Source organism: Balaenoptera acutorostrata, chromosome 6 (genome assembly GCF_949987535.1).
Source record: "Balaenoptera acutorostrata chromosome 6, mBalAcu1.1, whole genome shotgun sequence".
Taxonomy (NCBI): Eukaryota; Metazoa; Chordata; class Mammalia; order Artiodactyla; family Balaenopteridae; genus Balaenoptera; species Balaenoptera acutorostrata.
Window position 1 is genome coordinate 10,303,902 of NC_080069.1, and position 21,406 is coordinate 10,325,307.

Below are 21,406 nucleotides of genomic sequence, written 5' to 3' on the forward strand. Positions count from 1 at the left end.
TGGGACCTGCGGCGTCTGCCGGGCGTGCCGCGCATCCTCCCGCCAGCCCCGCTGCTCTCCCCGCCCCGCCTCCCTGCAAAATATGTTTTATTTTCCTCTTTCTGCCAAGCCTCAGTTGTGTTTAAGCCAGTTCTTTTCTATAGCTTTGCAGGCCCACGAGTAACGTTTATTTCATTTACCTTTGTGAATAGGGAAGACAATGTGAGGTGTCATACAGAAATGCTCTATATTAAGATGTATATGATAAGCCCCAGAACAACCACTAAGGAAATAACTAAAAAAAAAAAAAAAGTGAAAAATCATGAAAGGAATTAAGAGGCTATATCAGAAAATATTCACTTACTGTTTTTAAAAAGTAGTAGGGGAGGAATAGAGGAACAAAAAAGATATGTGATATATAGAAAACTAAAATTAAATTGGCAGACATAAGCCAACTACGTCAGTAATAACACTAAATGTGAATGGCTTAAGCAATTCAATCAAATGACAGAGATTATCACATGGGTTTAAAAAAACAAAAGACAAAAAAGAAGACCCAGCCATATGCTGGATAAACAAAATAGAGGATAGAAAAACAATAGAGAAAAATCAATGAAACCAAAAGTTGATTCTTTGAAAAGATCAACAAAACTGACAAACCTTTAGCTAGATTGACCAAGAAAAAAAGGAGAGAATACTGCAATTACTAGAGTCAGAAATGAAAGAGGGGAGAGTACTACCGACCTTACAGAAATAAAAACAATTATAACAGATTCCTGTGAACATTCAGATATGCCAGTAAGTTGGACAACTTAGATTAAATGGACAAATTACTTAAACAGAATCCTCTATAGATAAGAACTGACTTTATGATACATTTGCAGGCTGCTGCCTTCTCCTCTCAAGGATGCAGTAGAAGTATCAACCTGGAGAAGATGCTATACAATGCAAGAGGTGAACTCTGCCCTTAGTAAAATCCAGCTGGTGGGATATTCTCAGAAAATTGTGAGTGTTAATATGATTTTAAGTGACTGATGAATGCTTTCGATTCATACTGTTGTTCTTTGGAAGGATCCTATAGTGCCTTTTTTTTATGTATCTTTTTTTTTTAATTTATTTATTTTTTGGCTGTGTTGGGTCTTCATTGCTGCACGGGCTTTCTCTAGTTGCGGTGAGCAGGGGCTACTCTTCGTGCGGTGGCTTCTCTTGTTGTGGAGCACAGGCTGTAGGAGTGCAGGCTTCAGTAGTTGTGGCTCGGGGGCTCTAGAGCGCAGGCTCAGTAGTTGTGGCACACGGGCTTAGTTGTCCCATGGCATGTGGGATCTTCCCGGACCAGGGCTCGAACCCGTGTCCCCTGCATTGGCAGGCGGATTCTTAACCACTGCGCCACCAGGGAAGTCCCTAGTTCCCTTTTTTAAGCCACTCAGTCACTACAAATCTTGTACTAGTACATAGTGAAAAGATAGACCATCTGTTGTTTTCCTCCATCTTTCCCAGGTTCTTATTGGCACTCTTTCCTAACCCTTACATTCCCCATCACTAGCTAGCATGTAATGAGTCAGGAGAAAGGCATCTCATCCCGTTTACTTTAGAACAGTGACACCACTTTACAGATTTTGGACTAGTGAAATAGGAAACAGAATAAAAGAGATCAAGAAATAATTTGGCAAGTATAACTTTTGAGCTCTGACCTGATCATGATAAGGGTTCCTATTCCTGTTAACTTGTGCCCAGAGCCACTCAGTACAGAACAACCAAGATATTAATTCCTAACCTGAAAAGGGAAGAAAAAAAAGAAGAGGAAGAAAACCGAAGCACTTGTCTCTTCGGTCTGTTTCATAGTACAGCATCTCTGCCTTTTCACGAGCGGGGCCTAGGGGCCTGGCGCCACGTGGATAGACGGAACCCCTCAGAGATGTGACAAGTAACGACCGTCAGGCGTGCCTCCCGCGCGGTCTCCCTCATTTTCCTGTTTTACTGTAAACTTTCTGGTTCACTTGAAAATAGTTTCTAAGTGGAGAAAAATGTTTCTGTTATTTTTCCCTGCGAACTTATCTGGCGTGACTGTACTGCTGAATGCTCATCACACATTCTTATCGTGGTTCTTTTGTAGGAGCTTTTTGGTGCAGTCCAGGTGACTCCTTTAAGCTCTGGCTATGCCCTTGGAAGCTCCAACTGGATTATCCAATCCCATTATGAGAAGGTGTCTTACGTCTCTGGATCCTCCTTGCTTACCACACACCCCCAGGTAATTCTAAATTCTCTTTTAACAGCTCAGCTTTTTGGTTATTTACCCTAAATTCAGAATGTGTCCAAAGTACCATCAGCTGTTTTTAAACCTTCCTAATTTCAGTTTCTACAAACACTCTTTTTTTTATTGTGGTAAGAACACTTAACATAAGATATACCCTCATAATAAATGTGTAACTGTACAATACATGATTGTTGACTATAAGTGCGATGTTGTATAGCAGATCTGTAGAGCTTATTCATCTTGCTTACCTGAAACTTTACGTCCTCCTCTTTATCAAAGTTAGAGTATTCATGTCCATATTTCCTCTGTAAGATCCTGCTGCCTTTAGGTCACCTCTAGGATTTAGAGATTTCCCAACACTTCCAATAACCAGAACCTGATGAGTGTAACAGAGGCGATCACTTGTTTACTCAACAAATATTAATTACTTAATATTTACTAAGGGCCTACTATGTGTCAAGCACTCATCTAGGTATTAGAGATTCAGTGGTGACCTGCAGACAAAGTCCCTTCTCATGAATCTGTCTTCATTGATGTATAGAGAGAGAATGGTGTGCTGAAAATAAATGAGCAAAGTAATTCCAGATTCTGACACAAGTACTGAAAACAACAAAGCAGAGTTATATAGAGAGTGATGGGGACTAGTTTAAATTGGATGGTCAGAGGAAGCTTCTAGGGACAGTCTCATTGGAACTGAGACCTGGAGAAATGAGGCATGTAAAGCTGTGGACAAAGCATTACAGGGACATGGCAGATGAAGGGCTCCTAACACCAGAACAAGCTGGGCATGTCTGCAGAGCAGAGGAGACCATTGTGATTGCAGCACACTAAGTATGATCAGGACATGTCCAAGAGGTTAGCAGACACCAGGCCATGTAGGACTTTGTAGGCCATGATGAGAAATTTGGATTTCATTTGAATGTATAGACTGAAGCTATTGGAAAGTTTTAAGGTAGTCATTCATTATCAGTCACATTGGCAAGCACCTAAGTGCATAAATATTGTTATAAATGTTAGTTATTCCATGTCAGGTATTTGTAAAGAATTTATTGTTCATTTCATAAATCTTGGTTCTTTCCATGTTTGTAAAGGAGGGCAAGGGAGATTAGATGTTGTTAGTTAGATATTGTTAGTTAGCCGGTGGATGGGTGGATGGATGGATGGATGGATAGATAACTAGGAGGAGTCCATGTCCCATTTTAACATAGGAAAAAGAATGACTGCTGTAAGTCTAGAACAGTAGGATTCTTCTGAGCTGCCACTCTGCATTGTTTTTGTACCTTTTTTATAATCAAGTTTCATTTCAAGGTCTAGAGGGGACAAGTGGCTATTTTTTCCTATAGCTAGCAGAATTCTGGGCCTTTCCCACTTACTGAAATCAAAAGCACATCAATGTCATCCTAATCTGCTTCATTGAATAAAATTTTTTATTGGCAGCTTCTATCATTCCTGATATATTCTCCCATAAAAGACAGAAAGATTACTTGGCTGCCAACTCTTCCGATTTGTCCTGCCTTTACGATACTATTGATGTAATTTCCAGTAAATTATACTTACAAGGTCTGTAAATTTAAAGGGAAAATAAGGTCTTGAAAGTAATGAGCAGCATACCTAAGTAATTAATTTTAATTTCTAGCTGGCAACCACTATTGTATGTAAAAAAGAAAGAAATTAGATTTTCTTTTACCCAGATAATTGGATTCTATATTGAATTAGCAGGGATGAGGAAAGGTTTGGTTTGAAAAAACTTGATATTTTACTTCAGAGGTCAGCAGACCACCTGTTCTGGTAAATAATGTTTTGTTGGAATACAGTCACACCCATTTGCTTCATGGGTTGTTTGTGGCTGATTACACCCTATCATGGCAGTTATACTTTTCAACTTTATAGAAAAGGGCCAATCACCGATCAGCTTTAGTAATGGAACCCCATGACCTAGGAAGAATGTGGCAGGCAGCTATACTGATCTAATAAGCATATGGAAATGAGGCTTTGGATTAAGCCTGTAACAGTAAGAATGGAAAGATAAGTTAAAGAAACATTGGCAGATCTTTAATTCAACAAACATTTCTTGAATAACCGCTGTCTTCAGGGAAGGAAAAATACAAGTCAAAGATTTTATGCCTGGACGACACTGAGAATGATGATAATGACGCTAATCCAGTTGACAAGGAGGAGTTGGTGGGGAGGCGGCCACGGTCATTAGTTTCAGAAGGGGGTAGTGTGTATGATGAATAGGAATTAGAGAGAACATTGGACAGATGGAAATGCAGAGCTGGAAGTTGGATATGAAGGCAAGCCTGGAGACAAATTGAAGAGCCATCAGATTTTTTTAAATATATAACATGCTGAGGATTAAAGACTGAGCTGTGGGAAACAGTGGAAGGAAGAAAAATGGTCTTGAATAAGAATGTTTGGAGAAATGAGGCCAAAAAAAAGTACAGCATCCCAAATGGAAAAGGAAGAGAACTAGCCTTTACTGAGCACACCGTCTCAGTATTCATTTCTTAAACCAATCTAATATTCAGCAACCATGGTGAATTCTCATAGTAATTCTGATATTTATCTGTTGATGATAGTATCTGCAAAGAAGTAACAGTTTTGTCACTAAGCTTCCAATCCTTGTATCTTTTCTTCTTCCCATCTTGTAACTAAGCTCTCTAGTTCCATGTTAAACAGAAGTGATGATAGCAGCATCATTGTTTTATATCTGATTTTAAAGGGAATGCTTTCCTAATCTCTTCATTAAATGTGATGCTTACATGTCTTTATTTGTCAGGTTAAGGAGTTTCTCCTGTGTTCCTAATTTTCTGATTTTTTAAAACCAGATATAGGTGTTATTTTTATCAAATACTTTTTCTGAGTCTGAGTTAATCATGTGATTTCTTTCATTGAGACCATTAATGTAGTGAATTGTAATGTTAACTTTTCTCGCATGTAACCATCCTTGCATTCCTGGGATAAATCTTACTTGATCATATAATTTATTCTTTTTAAAATACCTTCCTGGAATCATTTGGTAGTATTTTATTGAAGTTTATAATCTGTATCCATAAGTGAAAAATGGACCCATACATTATTTCCTTGTACTATCTTCATTTGTTTGGAATCAAGGTACATTAGTCTCATCAGATGATTTGGGCACCTTTCCCTCTTTTTCTGATGGCCAGAAATTTACAAGATAGGGATTATCTTCTCTTGAAAGTCAGATTCCCCATAAAATTGTCTAAGTGTGGGATTACCATTTTAATTTTTTTCATAGCTATTGAATTATATTTTCTGGCTCAAAGTTATGCCAATTTTGCAGAAATTTGTCCATTTTTCCTAGGTTTTCAAAAATCATACACATGGAATTATATGTGTACAATTTATATTTTAAACTTTTGTGTAGTTCAATTTTCATTCCAAATTTTTTTTCATTATGTCTTTTTTTTTCCCCCCCTTGTTCAGACTTGCCAGAGGTTTGCCTACATTACTGATTTTCTTCAAAGAAAAATTTTTGCTTTCAGTGGTTTTTGTTGTATTTCTATTCTCTGTTCTGCCCTTTATTATTTCCTTCCTTGGGTGTACCTTGCTGCATTTCTTTTAATACTTAGCTCATTTGTTTCAGTCTTTCTTTGCTCTCCAATAAGTATATTTAAAGCTGTCAGTTTCTCTCAGTATCATTTAACTGTTAAATGTTGATATGAAGTGCTTTGTCATTCATATCTAAATATATCATAATTTCCTTCTTAATGTTCCTGATTTAAATAACCAAAGGTTATTTTATAGTATATTTTTGTTTGTTTCTAGTCTATCCCAGTATGGTTAGACTTAGCATTAGACAAGACTTTTGTCATGTTATACTTACATTTCAGGATTCTTTTCTAATTTTCTTTTACATTATAATAAGAGTATACTGATCCTTTGAAATTTGTTTAGGCTTACTTTGAAACACAATCCTTTTTGGTAAATGTTCAACATATGTTGGAAAAGACTGTGTATTCAGTGCTGAGTGAAAATGTTTTCTGTATGTATTTATTCATTTGAGTCTGTTGTGTTTTTAAGTCTCCTATCTTTCCTTAGCTACCAGTTTCTGAAAAGGATGTGTTATTTGTTGATTTATCTATTTCTCCTTATAGTTTTACTGATTATTGCTTTTTATATTTTTAAGCTGTATACTCAGGGGTATATATGTTCATGTGATCATTGTGTCTTATTGATCAATTATTCCTTCTATCAGGATGTTTTCTTTTTTTTCTCGATCAAAACTGCATTAAAAGCCAGGAGACTTCTTCCCCTTCCATACTTGCCTGCTAGTGTTTTTCATTCCTTTTTTTTTTTTTTTTCCCACTCTTTCTGTGTCCTTTTCTACTGAATCCCTTGTAGACAACATAGTAAGGGATTTTTTTTTTTTCCTTTTTCAATCTAGAGAGTCTCTTTGATTAGTGAAACCGTTTATGTTTCTTATAATCACTATTGTATTGGGGGCTTATTTTTGCCATCTTCATGTTTTTTTAGTTTACTTCATTCTTTTCCCCATGTTTTCTTGCCTTCTTTTAGAAGGCTAAATTTCTTTCTGCAAGTTTGAAGACATATATATCTTTTAACTTTTTATTTTATATTGGAGTAGAGTTGATTTAACAATGTTGTATCAGTTGCAGGTGGACAGCAAAGTGATTCAGTTATACGTATACATGTATCTATTCTTCTTCAAATTCTTTTCCCATTTAGGTTGTTACATAATATTGAGTAGAGTTCCTTGTGCTATACGGTAGATTCTTGTTAGTTATCTGTATATATTTTATTTTTATTCTTCCGGGTTATTCCTTCATTTGTCCTTCCTGTGAGTATCTTATCACTGTCTGTATCTCTCCCTCCAGAGCCTCCCACCTTTCCCCCCTGCCCACCATTGTCAGTAGTGTCTAGAAATTTAGTCCCAGGTTATTTAAAACATACGTAGGGTGGTGAATATATCGCATATTTAGACAACAGTGAACTTTGTTTGTTTTTTCTTTCATCCCAACCTTATTTCCCATAAATCTCATAAGCCTTCGAGATTTACTCTTCATTTTTCAAGAATACGTGAGGAATGTTCACCAAGAGGTAAACCTTATGAGGCCATGAACTACTAAGAACATCTTAGTAGATGGGTGGTGGCTATCAGGAAGAATGAGGCTAGAGATGTTTTGAGAGCAGGAAACTTCTCTCCATTTGGGAACGTCTGCCTTAGAGCAGTGGTTCTTAACATTTTGTGGGTCATGGACCCAAAAGCCTGGTGGTAAGAATTTGATGAGAACTTTTTTTTTTTTTTAATCTGCACACCTACACAAGATTTTATATTTATTTTCTGGAGACTGTGACTTTATAGAGTCCTCAGAAACCCATTGTTATTCATCAGGTTAAGAATCCCTGACTTAGAACTTTGGAAAGAATCTTTTTTGTAAGAAATAATTTTTTTTTTAATTAATTGAGAATTTCTACCCAATCAATTCCCTGAAGCTTCTGATGTTCACAGTGGGAATTCCTTCTTGCCCTTGGGGTTGGAGGAGGCTGGTAGCTGGCCTGAGAGAACGTTTCCTTCTACCCGACACTGCCCATATTTACTCTGTCTCCCCTTCCTGATCCTTCTCCCTTTGGAGTTCAGGGAGATACTCCTCCTGGTTTGTTTTCCTGAGGTCTTAAAGACTTTGGCAGTAATAAATGTAGATTCTTCCCTTAAATCTAAAGAAAGTATCTTAAATTTGGAGTCCTTGAATCAGGGTTTTAGAGCTCAGGCAGTTGCTTGGGTAGGTTTGTTTTGCTCTCTTTTGTTTCTTATATTTTTCTTCTTCCCTCTGAATTCCCCAAATGTTCTGTTATTGTTTATGCAATTCTTTAATCTAGATGCTCTGCAATAAATGGTTTTTTTGGCTTTTTGGTTTTTCTTCTGTATTTTATTTTATTGTAATAAATCAGTGACTTGCTCCAAATCTTCATGTGGATGTACATGTTAGCATTTTTCAGCTAGTCCTTAGTCTTCTGATGGAAATATCTGTAGGCTGCTACTTCTCCCTCCAGGCCTGGCTTCATGGGGATCTTACAGTCAATCAGGTTCAGTCCTTGGGAATTTTCTAGGAGTGTCAGACTTACCCTGGTACAGAACTGGGGGGTTAAAATCACATGGTTACCCTCATGCACAGAGCAGAGCTGGGGATGGAGGTCAACACAAAGATATTGTCCCGCATCCACAAAACTCATGTCAATATAGGTGGTTGAGGCTTCCTTTGCTCCCCTGATAACCTGGGCTTCAATTCTTCACTCTCTTCCGTAGCATCAGAGCCCACTGTGTGAGAGCCAGGCCTGGGCTGAGTGTTGACCCTTCAAGAGGGGGCAACCTGAAAACTATCACTTCTCTGGGCCTCAGTTACTCTACAGAGACCAGATGACTGACATTCTCCAGCATCACATCGCTGTACAGCTGTCCCTGGGATATGTCCACGAAGGGCCCACTCTTCCTGGGTAAAGGACACAGCCATGTCCCCAAAATGTTATTTAGGAAAAATGTCTGGGACAAACCGCAGCATACAGTTCCTTCCTCAGCTGCCAGGGTTGTGGGCAGGAAGCTTGTTCCTGTCCATGGACGCAGCCCCAAGTTGTCCCAAAGCCTCGGCCTCCTCAGTTTGGTCCTGAGGAAGCAAAGCTCTGTCCTCACCGGCAACGTACCACCAACCAGTAAAAGTTAAACTTGATATATTTGGGGACAGGAGCAGTGAGGAAGCTGAGCTACACACGGTTTGTGATTGGTTTGGAGAATTGGGCTCAGTAAGCAGATCCCATGAGGCGAGGAGGGAGAGACTTGAACAACTTGCTGGACTCCTGTCTGTTTGTTTCCACACTTGCTGTTTTGTTTCTTCCCTGGCAGACAGCTTCTCTCTGCAGAGTATTTCCTTCTCTCAAAAGTAATATATGCTACTTACGTGCATTCATTTGTTTATTCATTCCTTCCTTCCGTCATCTAGTCTGTTGTATTTCCTAAACCCCTGCTTTGGGCAGTGAAATGTGCTAGGCTGTAAGGGGAACAGAGATGGGTAGGTGCTGGATTTACACAAGTTATCATAGAGAAAGAAGATGAGTGCACACAGGACTTTTCTCCAGGGTACAAGTGATTGATCCTTTCAGATTAGAAATCCAGTGAAGTGCTATGGGATTCAGAAATGGGGTGCACCCCTTCCTGTTGGGGATTAGGAGACCTCTTGGAAGAGTGGGCTTTTTTTTTCCTTTTTTTTTTTTTTATAATTTAGTCTTGCTTGATTTCCCTTTGCTCACTTTTTTTTTTAACTATTTATTTATTTATTTATTTTTATGGCTGTGTTGGGTCTTCGTTTCTGTGCGAGGGCTTTCTCTAGCTGCGGCATGTGGGGGCCACTTCTCATCGTGGTGCGCGGGCCTCTCATCATCGCGGCCTCTCTCGTTGTGGAGCACAGGCTCCAGACACGCAGGCTCAACAACTGTGGCTCACGGGCCCAGCCGCTCCGCGGCATGTGGGATCCTCCCAGACCAGGGCTCGAACCCGCGTCCCCTGCATTAGCAGGCAGACTCCCAACCACCGCGCCACCGGGGAAGCCCGAAGAGTGGGCTTTTAATTGGCCTTAGAAGGCTGGGTATGATGTGCTTCGTGATTCCAAATATATTTCCTACTTTCTCTCATCAAAGAAACATAGGTCATTGGGTCATTAACTTTTTCACTGATTCCTCCTTTTCTGCCTTTAAGCAAATCAGAAGGGTTTTAATATGGAAAAAGGCTTTCAGAAGACTGTCTCATCAGCTGCTGCCATAGTCTCTGTCTTAACCATGATGAGATTTCTCCTATTTACCTTGTTCAACTCAGTCTGTGAACATGACTTTCTCATCTTTCACCTCCTGGATTTATTTCACATCTCTAGCTCAACAGTGATCAGTTTCTGGTCAAACTTACTTTTTCTGTTTTCCACAGCATCTCACAGCTGCACCACTCATCAGTCTCTTGTTGACATTCTTTTTAGTCTAGGCTTCTGTAGCAATCTGTTTGTTGTTGTTGTATTCCTCTTCTTGCTCTACCTGATCTTTTGCCGTATTACAGGGTGAATGCACCATAAACTTAACCTTTCCCAAACCCCTGAGTTTTACAGGTAGGAAGCTCTTCACTGCCTTTTGTACTTCTCTTGTCTTTGCCCCTCTCCCACGTTCCTTACGGTCTCCCTCCAGCCTTGGCCCTAGACCCACTTCTCTTTTCCTCACTCCAAATGAACTGACATTTCTGTTAAGTACTTTGATGAAGGTACCTAGCAGATCTCCATATACATCACATGCCACTGTTTTATCTTTAAGCTCAGATTAAATCATTTCCCTATCCTCAGAACACCTGCAGCTTGCCAACGCTGGACTTATTATTGCCTCGTTATTCTTTTAAATCACTGCATCCAAATTTCCCTTTGACTGCATTTCTGGCTTCAGATTTTGGAGCATGTTAAAGTCTGCTTTCTCCCTTGTCCTGTATGTCCAATCCATTCCCCAAAGTCTGTTAATTGTTTTTTTTTTTTTTTTTTTTTTTTTTTTTTTTTTTAAAGGATTTTCTTATTTATTTATTTATTTATTTATTTATTTATTTTTGGCTGTGTTGGGTCTTCGGTTCGTGCGAGGGCTTTCTCCAGTTGCGGCAAGCGGGGGCCACTCTTCATCGCGGTGCGGGGACCGCTCTTCATCGCGGTGCGCGGGCCTTTCTCTATCACGGCCCCTCCCGTCGCGGGGCACAGGCTCCAGACGCGCAGGCTCAGCAATTGTGGCTCACGGGCCCAGCCGCTCCGTGGCATGTGGGATCCTCCCAGACCAGGGCTCGAACCCGTGTCCCCTGCATTAGCAGGCAGATTCCCAACCACTGCGCCACCAGGGAAGCCCCCTGTTAATTGTTTTGTATGATGTGTAGATCTGCTTCTTCCAGCTCCTCAAATGCCATGAAATTGTAATTTTTTCCCCTTTATGTCTGTCTGGGCTGCCTTCAAAGTGTTCTCCGTCTGTTTGGTCTCACCCCCCTTCCTTCAGCTATTGTCTGTGTTTATTGTTAAAAAATGTCATCCTCCGGCTTCAGACCATTGACTCCTTATTGCCTAGCCTATCAGTCTTCACGATTCTGACCTTTTAGGCCCTTAACCAATAATACTTTCTCTCTTTTTCCTAGTTTCTTTTCTCAAATAAATCTGTTTGGCATCTACAGGCTGCCTTCCCCTGCCCTCTGCCCTCCCTGGCCCTCCTCCCACTGTTGATATGCTTATCTCATGTTCCTGACTTGTAGTGCCTGTTTCCTAGCATGGAATGTTCTCACTTTGCTTACCAGAATGCATGTTCTTTTCATGTGTTCATTTATTCAATGAATGTTTATTTACTATTTGCTGTGTGCCAGGCATCATGCCAGGAAGTAAGGATACAGAGTCCTTGCTCTCAGGGAGCTTCATAGTCCCATGGGGGACACAGACAGGTAAACAGGCGATTACAATTCAGTGTGGTCGGTGCTGGGACAGTGAGTCTTGGAGGCCATGAGGGCACATGTAGGAGGGATGTCTTGGTCGGGCGGGGGGGGGGGGGTTGGGGCGGAGGGGTGTCACTCAGCCATTCCAAAGTCCGCCTGAAATTGAGTCTTAAGTTCCTTAGCCAAAGAGAGAAAGAAAATTAGAACCAAAACTTCATCTGCCAAAAAGCCATATACAAGTGACCTCCCCTGGCCTAGTGCAGCCCTCTAGTCTGCATTCGTCCTGGCACTTAGATACTCAGTGCAGACTCAAGAAAGTTGAATTACATTTTTTATGGCTTTTGGAAAAATCCTCCTTTTTGATTATACATACTTGTTTTCTCTTCAACTCGGTCATAAGCTTCTAGGGCCTAGAAACTGGATCTCCTTTTTCTCATGCCCTGTGCAAAGTGTCCAGTGAAAATTAATCAGCAGAGGGGACTTCCCTGGTGGCACAGTGGTTAAGAATCCACCTGCCAGTGCAGGGGACACGGGTTCGATCCCTGGTCTGGGAAGATCCCACATGCCGTGGAGCAGCTAAGCCCGTGCGCCACAACTACTGAGCCTGCGCTCTAGAGCCCACGAGCCACAACTACTGAAGCCTGCATGCCCTAGAGCCCACGCGCCAAAACTACTGAAGCCCGTGCGCTCTAGGGCCCGAGTGCCGCAACTACTGAAGCCTGCGTGCCTAGAGCCCTGCTCCACAGCAAGAGAAGCCCGCACACTGTAGCTTAAAGAAAGCCACGCACAGCAACAAAGACCCAACACAGCTAAAAAAATTTTTTTAATTAAAAAATATATACATATGTATAAAAAAAATTAATCAGCAGAGGACCAGCACAAAGACCAGAGCATCCTTGGACCTAGGCTTTTTCAAAATTTTATTCCACAAGTTCGATTGTGACTGTCAACTTTGTAAGGTATTTTTATTTGATTCTTGGACACAGTGGAATTTTCTGTTTTTGTGTGTTTAAACAAAATGTTCCCACTTCAGGCACTCAGCGAGTGACCACTGACACCAGTAATATATACATTTGCCCTTTGGTGGTGAAATGGAGATGGTGGTGGTGTCAGCTTGGTTTGGAGAGTGTCACTAAAAGCCTTTTAAGACTACTTTTTTTATAGTAGCCCTGGGAATCCACAAGAAATGTCTCCCAAGTTTTAGGGCTAAAACTATGAACATCTAGTCTGACTTGATCATGAAGTATCTCAATGTCCAGCTCGGTGGTAGTCATGTTGTAGTACTGCCTTTGTTTTTTATTATGGGCATTTAATTTTCAAAGGAAGGCAGTGGTAATGGCTGAGGTTCAGAGATGATAATGTTTTCAGTGCCAGAGTTTTCTCCCCACTGAGTCTTTGTTTAGATCAATAGTCCTTAATTAACCTTTTGGGGGTCATGGCCCCAAATGACAATCTAATTAAATCTGTGGAAAAATGTATACAGGCACACAGAATTGTGTGTACCATTTCAGGAGGTTCCTAGGCCCTCTGAATCCCCCATCAGCCCTGTGAATCATTAGTGGCTTGTTCTAATAAGATTCTTATAAAATTGTTGTGCTTTTAAGCTGAATATGCCATCCAGTGAAGCTTGGTCCTTTTGGTCACCGTTCCAGTTTCCTTCTGCTTGGTGTGTGCACCCAATGAACGTTCCCAGGCTCATTACACATCAGCTGCTATAAACCTCTGTACTTTACTTCCCCTTTCCTCCTTCTCTGGAAACAATGAACGGATATATATATATATATATATGTTTGTTGGAGAAGTGCAAATAGGTAGGTCAGTTCTGCCTGAGCAGAGGAAAAGCTCTTACACGCATTGTTATGTATCTGTGCAAATAGGAATTAGAAGCTACTCAGTGTAATTGTCACAACTGTACTTTTCCTTTATTCGTGTCAAAGAAGTATTTTTCAGGTTATAAAGCAGCTTATATAACCACACTCATGTTATTTTAAAAAATAATGAAGCCCATATATCCATGTGTATATAAAATGCTAAAGGAGGATACATCAAAAGGCATGTATACTCAGAGATAGCAATGCAGATGGTAGGTGTTTGCTGAACTGCTATTTGAAATTTTGGGGGGAAGTCTGGGTGGAACAGAAAGAGGAGGGATAAAGCTTCTCAGTAAACGGTGTTTCTGGCTTTTTTCTTCTGGTGTTCTGGTGAGTATGTTAAATGAAACTGAGGAAAAGATGCGTCACAAAGTGAAAACATTGGTGAGCTCTCCAGCATCTCAATCCATGGGCCGTCATTTTTTTCCCTTTCTATTCCTCTTATTAAGTACTTTTTAAATTGTTTTAAATTTTTTTACAATTTTTAAAGGTTACTTTCTATTTACAGTTACTGCAAAATATTGGCTATATTCCCCATGTTGTACAATACATCTTTGCATGGGCCTTCATTTTTGTTTCCAATTTTAATCCTGATTTATTTGGGAAAAGTAATTAGTATTTTCTTGAAATGCTCTGAAAACAAAGTTAAATTCAAAAATAAAACATCCTAAGAACCACACAATAGTACACCATAGGACTTCATAGGCTACAGGAAGATCATGTGTATTAGCACATGAGACTATCAGAAGCCACTGAAGGGAGACGGGTCAAGAAATAGGCCCATTTTATAAGAAACCCAGCTCGGAGGCTTGGCTGAGGTCCAGTGCTGGTAATGGAATTGAAGGAGGCTTTACATTTCTGGTCCCTAATCCAGTGTCCTTCTTTGCTCCTCTGCCACTGACTCTTAGGGAAACACACCCCAGCTCTTTGAGTCCCAACTTCTGTATTTTCAAAATGTACCCTATTTCATGTACTTGGCAGAGCTGTTTTGAGAACCAAATTGTATAGTGCAGTGGTTCTCAAGGCATGATCCCCAGACCGGCACCAGGAGCATCTCCTGGGAGCTTGTTAGAAATGCAGGTTTTTGGGCTTCCCTGGTGGCGCAGTGGTTGAGAATCCGCCTGCCAATGCAGGGGACACGGGTTCGAGCCCTGGTCTGGGAAGATCCCACATGCCACGGAGCAACTGGGCCCGTGAGCCACAACTACTGAGCCTGAGCGTCTGGAGCCTCTGCTCCGCAACAAGAGAGGCCGCGATAGTGACAGGCCCGCGCACCGCGATGAAGAGTGGCCCCCACTCGCCGCAACTGGAGAAAGCCCTCGCACAGAAACGAAGACCCAACACAGCCAAAAATAAACATAATAAATAAATAATAAATAAAAATTAAAAAATAAAAAAAAATAAAAAAGAAATGCAGGTTTTCAGGCCCTCCTCAAACCTGAATCAGAAGCTCTGGGGGTGGGGCCCAGCGATCCACCTCCAGGTGATTCTGATGCACGCTCAAGTTTGAGGGCCACCAACGATATGTGTGAGATGGCCTTTTGAAAAGAGCAAAGCATTATAGAAGTATAAGATAATGTGCTTATTTTTCGTTGAGGTAAAATTTATGTACAGTGAAACCAAAAGATCTTAAATGTACAATTCATGAATTTTCATATCATGTCATCACTATACCAAACAAGACATAGAACTTTTTCATCACCCCATAAAGTTCCCTCCCATGGGTCCCCATCCCCCTTGGGCAACCGCTGTTTAGTGATAGACTTTTTGTTAGAGGAGGTGAGATGACTTGATGATGGATTGGACATGGAAAGAGCAATAACTGTATTCTCTTTTTCCTTTACTACTTATATCTAACCTTTTTTTTTTTAATTACTAATCATAGTTCTCTGTGGTTTTTCAGCCCATGGACCAAGCTTCTCTCAAAAACAGCGATGTTCTCATTCTGACAGGCCTTACCCAAATTCCCACCGCAAACCCAGACAGCATGGTGGGAGAGTTCTGCAGCAACCTGGGTATGTATCCAATGCAAATCTTAAACAGGATGAAATGTTTTACATTTATTTTTTGGTACCTTGATTCTGTGGTATTTTTTGTCCCTTTCCTTCACATTCACACCCTCTGATGCCCCCTATTAAGGCCTTTTCCCCCATTTATTCCCACCCTTTCTGCTCATCCTTCGAAGCCTACTGTTGTCAACAAAAGCAATTCTTAAGCAACTTAAATCTGAAGGCACAATAGGAATGGTGGTTATAACGGTAAATTAGAATTTTTAGCACTTTATACAACAAATGCTCAACATTCACCCACTTGATTTATGTAGAAACTTTTATTCTTCTTGCTTTCTGGTGGGATTTGGGGGTGGGTCAGGGATGCTTATAGGGTAAGCAAAGTTAAAGAAGGAAAGAATCATATCTTTGCTTTGCAAATAATAGCACAGAAAAGACTGTTAATACTTTGAATTCACAACAGTGATACACTAAACAGGTGTATTTTTTTCCCCACTATTTGGTTGGTATTATTTTTTTCTTCTTTTGGGGGAAGACTGAATTGAGATTCTTGTTCGGTATTTGCTACCTGGAAGAAATGTATGTTTCTTTGGATATAATTGTCAGTAAAATCTAGAAATGCTGCGTTTCTTTTAGAAATGTGTAGGTTGCTTATTGTCTTAGCTTAGGCTACTGTAACAAAATATCGTAGTATAAGCTTTAAACAACACTAATTTCTCATAGTTCTGGAGGCTAGGAAGTCAGAAGGTTGCCAGCATGGTTGGGTTCTGGTGAGGGACCCTCTTTCTGGCTTGCAGATGGCAGCCTTCTTGCTGTGTCCTCACTGGCGAAGAAAAGCTGTTCTGGTGCCTCTTCCTTTTCTTATAAGTGTGCTAATCCCATCATGGGGGCTCCACCCTAATGGCCTCATCTAGACGTGGGTACCTCCCAAAGGTTCCCCCTCCTAATACCTAACTGGGGGTGAGGGCTTCAATACACGAACTTTAGGAGACACAAACTTTCACTCCAAAACTGTTGCCAAAGAAGAGTTAATGCGCTCAGGCCCCTCACCCCTGGCAACTGTAGGTGATATTACCTCAGCTCTGGGGGAAAGAAGTGGTTGTCATCTAATATTTACATGGAAGGCACTGTCCTTTGAAATTTCTCTTGCCCTTGCCAGTAATCCTAGTCTATTTTTGTTCTTTGCTGATTTTAAGACAAAGGTAATTTATTCTTAGCTTGGAAAAAGTATCGGACTGGTCTCAAATAGAATCTTTGATTTGTATGTTGTTTGTGTATAATCCAGAACCATGGACTCAAAGAACTTCAGGTCTTAAAGGAACTTTACATCAAATCCACTGTTTCTCAAAGTGGGGTCCACTAACCACCTGCCTCAAGATCAGTGAGGCCACTTCTCAAAAATGCAAATTTTGAGGCCCCACCACAGACCTAGGAAGAGAGACCCATAGAAAAGTTGCATTTTTAACATGTTCTGGCAGTTTTCATGCAAAATAAAGCTTGAAAACCACTGATCTAGTTCACTCCTCTTATCAGCGATGAGGAAGCTGAGGCCCAGGAGGTTACAGTGGCCTAACTAAGGTCCCATAGCTTATGACAGAGGCGGGTCTAGAGCCAGGCCTCTTGAGCCCTGATGGCTAGCTGGTCTTTTCCGTGGTTCCGTACTCTAGTAAGAGCAAGTTGGCCAGTATTCCAGGCACAGCATCCGGGAGAACCTGGATGTCAGAGTTGGGAACATGTAGGAGGAGGATAAAAGGCATCAGAGACTTCAAGTTCTGTACCCAAACGCTGCTTGTTTCAATCTATGTTGGAAACTGAACAAAAAACAAACTTAAGAGATCTTTGGCCTTTTTTTAGCCAATTATAGCTTCTAATATGATTTTACCATAGTTGCAATTCCTCATTTGATAACTTATTTTAAGTATTTAAAGTATAGAGGATTTTCTTATAGCCAAAACATTAATGAAAGAAAATGCCACTAAAATGAGTCAAACAGAAAAAACTTGGCCTATTTCCTTATAGGTCATTCAGCAGTGGTCAGAGGCTGAAGAGAGACAAATCCAGCAAAGTTTTGAGCAGGAGCTAAAAAGAGAAGGAGCTTGGAGGGTCTGTCCTGGAGCTCATCTGCCATTGGTAACCTTGACAACCCAGACCCCTAACTGCACACGCTGTTCCCAGGCACTGAGACATTGGTTAAAAACTCAGCTGATCATCAGTCAGCCTCTGGATCCTCCCACTCTGGTGCTAGTCTTCAAAAGAAGTAAATTGTTATACATATGAAGTGAATTATAGGAACAGATGTAGGAAAATGAGAGAAATGCAAATATTTTTAAAGTTCTGTTCTCCCTGTGTTGAACTGTTCTTTTGATACTACTTTTTTTCCCCCTCTGGCTTCAACCTTTCTTTTTTTTTTTTTTTTTTACTGAAGTATAGTTGATTTACAGTGTTGTGTGGCTTCAACCTTTCTAGCACTGACAGTCCGGAACGGAGGAAACGTGTTGGTCCCCTGCTACCCTTCTGGAGTGATCTATGACCTTCTGGAATGCCTGTATCAGTACATTGACTCTGCCGGCCTCTCCAGCATTCCTTTCTACTTCATCTCCCCAGTGGCTAACAGTTCACTTGAGTTTTCCCAGATTTTTGCTGAGTGGTATGTCTCTGTTCTTCCTGTGATTCAGTACATTCAAGCAGTAAGAAAAGAAAAATGTTCTTAATTTTAATTTAAAAAGAAATAGAAGTAATCCTATATTTTTCTCACATTACTATGAAACCTTCATTTTGTTGTTTTTCCCTGTCTGTGATGTGAAGATTATATTAATGAAAGCCAAATCTGTGATATTGCCAGGGTTTAGAAGAATTGTTATTAAGGAGGGAAGGAGGGAAGGTGGGAGGGCAAAGACGTAGCTTAGCCAGCACTTTCAAAATCAGTAACAAAACTATTATACACTTACCTTCTCACATGCTACCCTCTATCTATTACAAAAGCTAAAAGCTAAAAAAAGTTCAAAGCCCAAGCTCATGTTGTCTAAAATTTATAATACCAAATCTGATAGGAAAAACTAGCTTATTTTTTCATTTCAATAGTATATTTGGCAAAATCAAGTTTTACTACAGCAGGAAATTGTTTGATCAAATTCTAGGATGGGTAAATTATTGAACAATATGAAGTGGGTGAACCTTTTTAGGATTATTTAGATGGATATTTGAATCTAACTCGCCTGGCCAAAGAAAGTCAGGGGTAGGAGGAAATAGAGCAACTTAACTTTTACAATGGATCCAGTAGTGCCTTAGGATGGGACTGTGACATACATATATATAGGGTGTGCTTAATCCCGTTTAGTGGTGTGATAGCCTAACGGACACAGTATTCTTCTACGAAGCTTCTACTTTAAAAGTAATTTGTACATCGTTCTGTACAACATACGTCATTTGTACAACATATCCCAGCATTATGGTGTGCACTCTCCCCTCCCCACCTTTTTAAATACAGTTTTTTTCTCTCCATTTTAGTTGTGGTGAAGGTCCTTTTTTTTTTCTGTTTTTAGATCCAGGCAGGCTTCTCCATCCCATGTGCATATTGTTCATGTTTGTCCATAGGACTTTTCGTCATTATTTATATTTGACTTATTGTTAGTGACTAACAATAAAAAGTCACTTTTATTGGTAGCCATTGAATTTTATCCTTTGCTTAGAGTTTTTTCTCCCCCAACATAGGAAGGTAATCTTGAATAAGTGGTAGTCCACCCTAAGGATGACTTGCACATTTAATCAGCATGTTCTGAATTTCTTCATCCAGATCCTCAGTTAAAAATATTGAAAACTACAAACTCCTGGGCAAGCCCTTGTGGGCCCCTGTGGATGGTGTCCTAGCCGGGTGTGTGCCCTTCAAGTCCACTCTTGACCCATTACATGCTTTTCTTACTGTCAGAATGTCTGATTGGGTAGAATTCAGGACTTCTAAAATAAGAGTAGGTTGTTTTTGAGTTTTTATTTTTTGATATTTGTTTTTAATATGTGTGTAATACATGTTTACTATAGAAAAAGATACAAGTTACAGAGAACGGTAAAAAAAAACTGAACCCATGATCCCACTGTCCAGAAATAATATCACTGTTAGATTCTGATGTATCCTTTCTATATAGGGATCGTGCTGCATATTTAATTGTGAATCCTGCCTTTAAATTTTTTAATACTAGATTAGAGCATTATAAAATCTTTGAGACCATAATTTCTGCTTGACTGCATTATTACATCATTAATCATCATTTATATGTAGTATAACTTACTTAACTATTGTCTGAAGGGGTGGACAGGCTTTTCCCAATTTTTTTCCTTTTAGTGATAAATTTTCAGTTAATATCATCCTGTGTATATATGACTACATCTTTTGCTTTGGGTTAGTTACTAAAAATAAGATTACTGGAACAAAGGGTATAAATAGCTTTTAATGTTCATTTTACAAATCTAAACTGCTTTCCAGAAAAATTTTTATGTCGTCTGTAAATTGTTCCTTTTTTGCCCATTTACTTATCAGAGGTGTTGTACTTTTATCTATTTATTTGAACTCTATATATGTATTAAAGATCCTAACACTTTATTATATCTGCAGACATTGTTTCCCATTGTGATACTTTTTTTCAATTTTGTCTTTGATTTTGTTTTTTGAATAATAACTTGTTACTTTAGTAAATAATTTTAGGCACAGAAAAGTTGCAGAGATAGTACAGAAACTCCCATATACCTTCCACTCAGTTTCCCCCCAATGTTAACATCTTACATGGCCATGCATTCTGTACCGAAACTAAGAAATTAACATGAGCACTCTATTATTAACTGAACTCCAGTCTTTATTCAAATTGCACCAGTTTTTTCACTAATGCTTGTTTCCTATCCCAGGATCCAATCCAGGGTACCACACTGCATTTAGCTCTTTGATTTTTTTGACAGAAGTATTTTAGTTTTATAGCTTTATGTATTGATGCTAAGTGATATAGCATATTATCCTTTGCAACAATCAAAATTAAACTTTTAAACTAAGAACTTTTGTCTCTCCTCCTGAGTTTGAAATAAAGACAGTACTATTGTCTGTTTAGATATTATTAATAAGTAACCCTTCAAAAGTATCTTGTTTCCATATGTACAACTTCTTCCAAAAAGGATCTAAAGTAATGTTTTTGAAATCGAGTTAAACTAAAGAAAGAAAAATTAGATAATTGTATTAATGAAGTTCAGACAAAATCCAAGCCCCAGAGTTCTGAATTATTCTGCCAAAAGTAACATCTATTAGAATTGTTGAAATGCTTTAGTTCTATTTTGATAGAATTCTTAGAAGCAGGCTTTAACAAACATAATCACTACATATATTTTTTCCAACTTTTAAAAATGTCAGAGCTAAAGAACACCCACGTACTTTGATTTAACAATTGTTAACCTTTTGCCACATTTGCTTTTCCAGAAATCTCCATATTTTAAATGTCATATCTGGCTAGGGAAAAACACAGACTACCTAAAACATTCACTGTGTCTAGATTAAGATAGAGTTACTGGAGAGATTTATTATTCTCCAGTTTGAGTTACCAATTCTGCTGTGTATCACTTTCTCCTCAAAATTGATCACAACTAGGGAATTCCCTGGCAGTCCAGTGATTAGGACTCTGTGCTTCCACTGCAGGGGGCACAGGTTCAATCCCTGGTTGGGGAACTCAGATCCTGCAAGCTGCAAGGTACAGCCAAAAAAAAAAAAATTTTTTTTTTTTATTACAACTAAATGCAATACGGTATCTTAGATTAGATCCTGGAACAGAAAAATAACATTAGTGGAAAAATTGGTGAA

At 39.5% G+C, this 21,406-nt stretch overlaps 1 protein-coding gene across 1 annotated transcript in view; it reads left to right on the forward strand.

Moving 5' to 3' along the window:
* The window catches only part of INTS9 (integrator complex subunit 9), a 116,728-nt gene that overhangs the window by 70,715 nt on the left and 24,607 nt on the right, over positions 1-21,406 (forward strand). The window contains exons 7-10 of the mRNA XM_007192715.2: positions 864-984; positions 2,093-2,227; positions 15,471-15,582; positions 18,043-18,223. Coding sequence (XP_007192777.1) covers positions 864-984; positions 2,093-2,227; positions 15,471-15,582; positions 18,043-18,223 — 549 coding nt within the window. The remainder of the gene's footprint in view (positions 1-863; positions 985-2,092; positions 2,228-15,470; positions 15,583-18,042; positions 18,224-21,406) is intronic.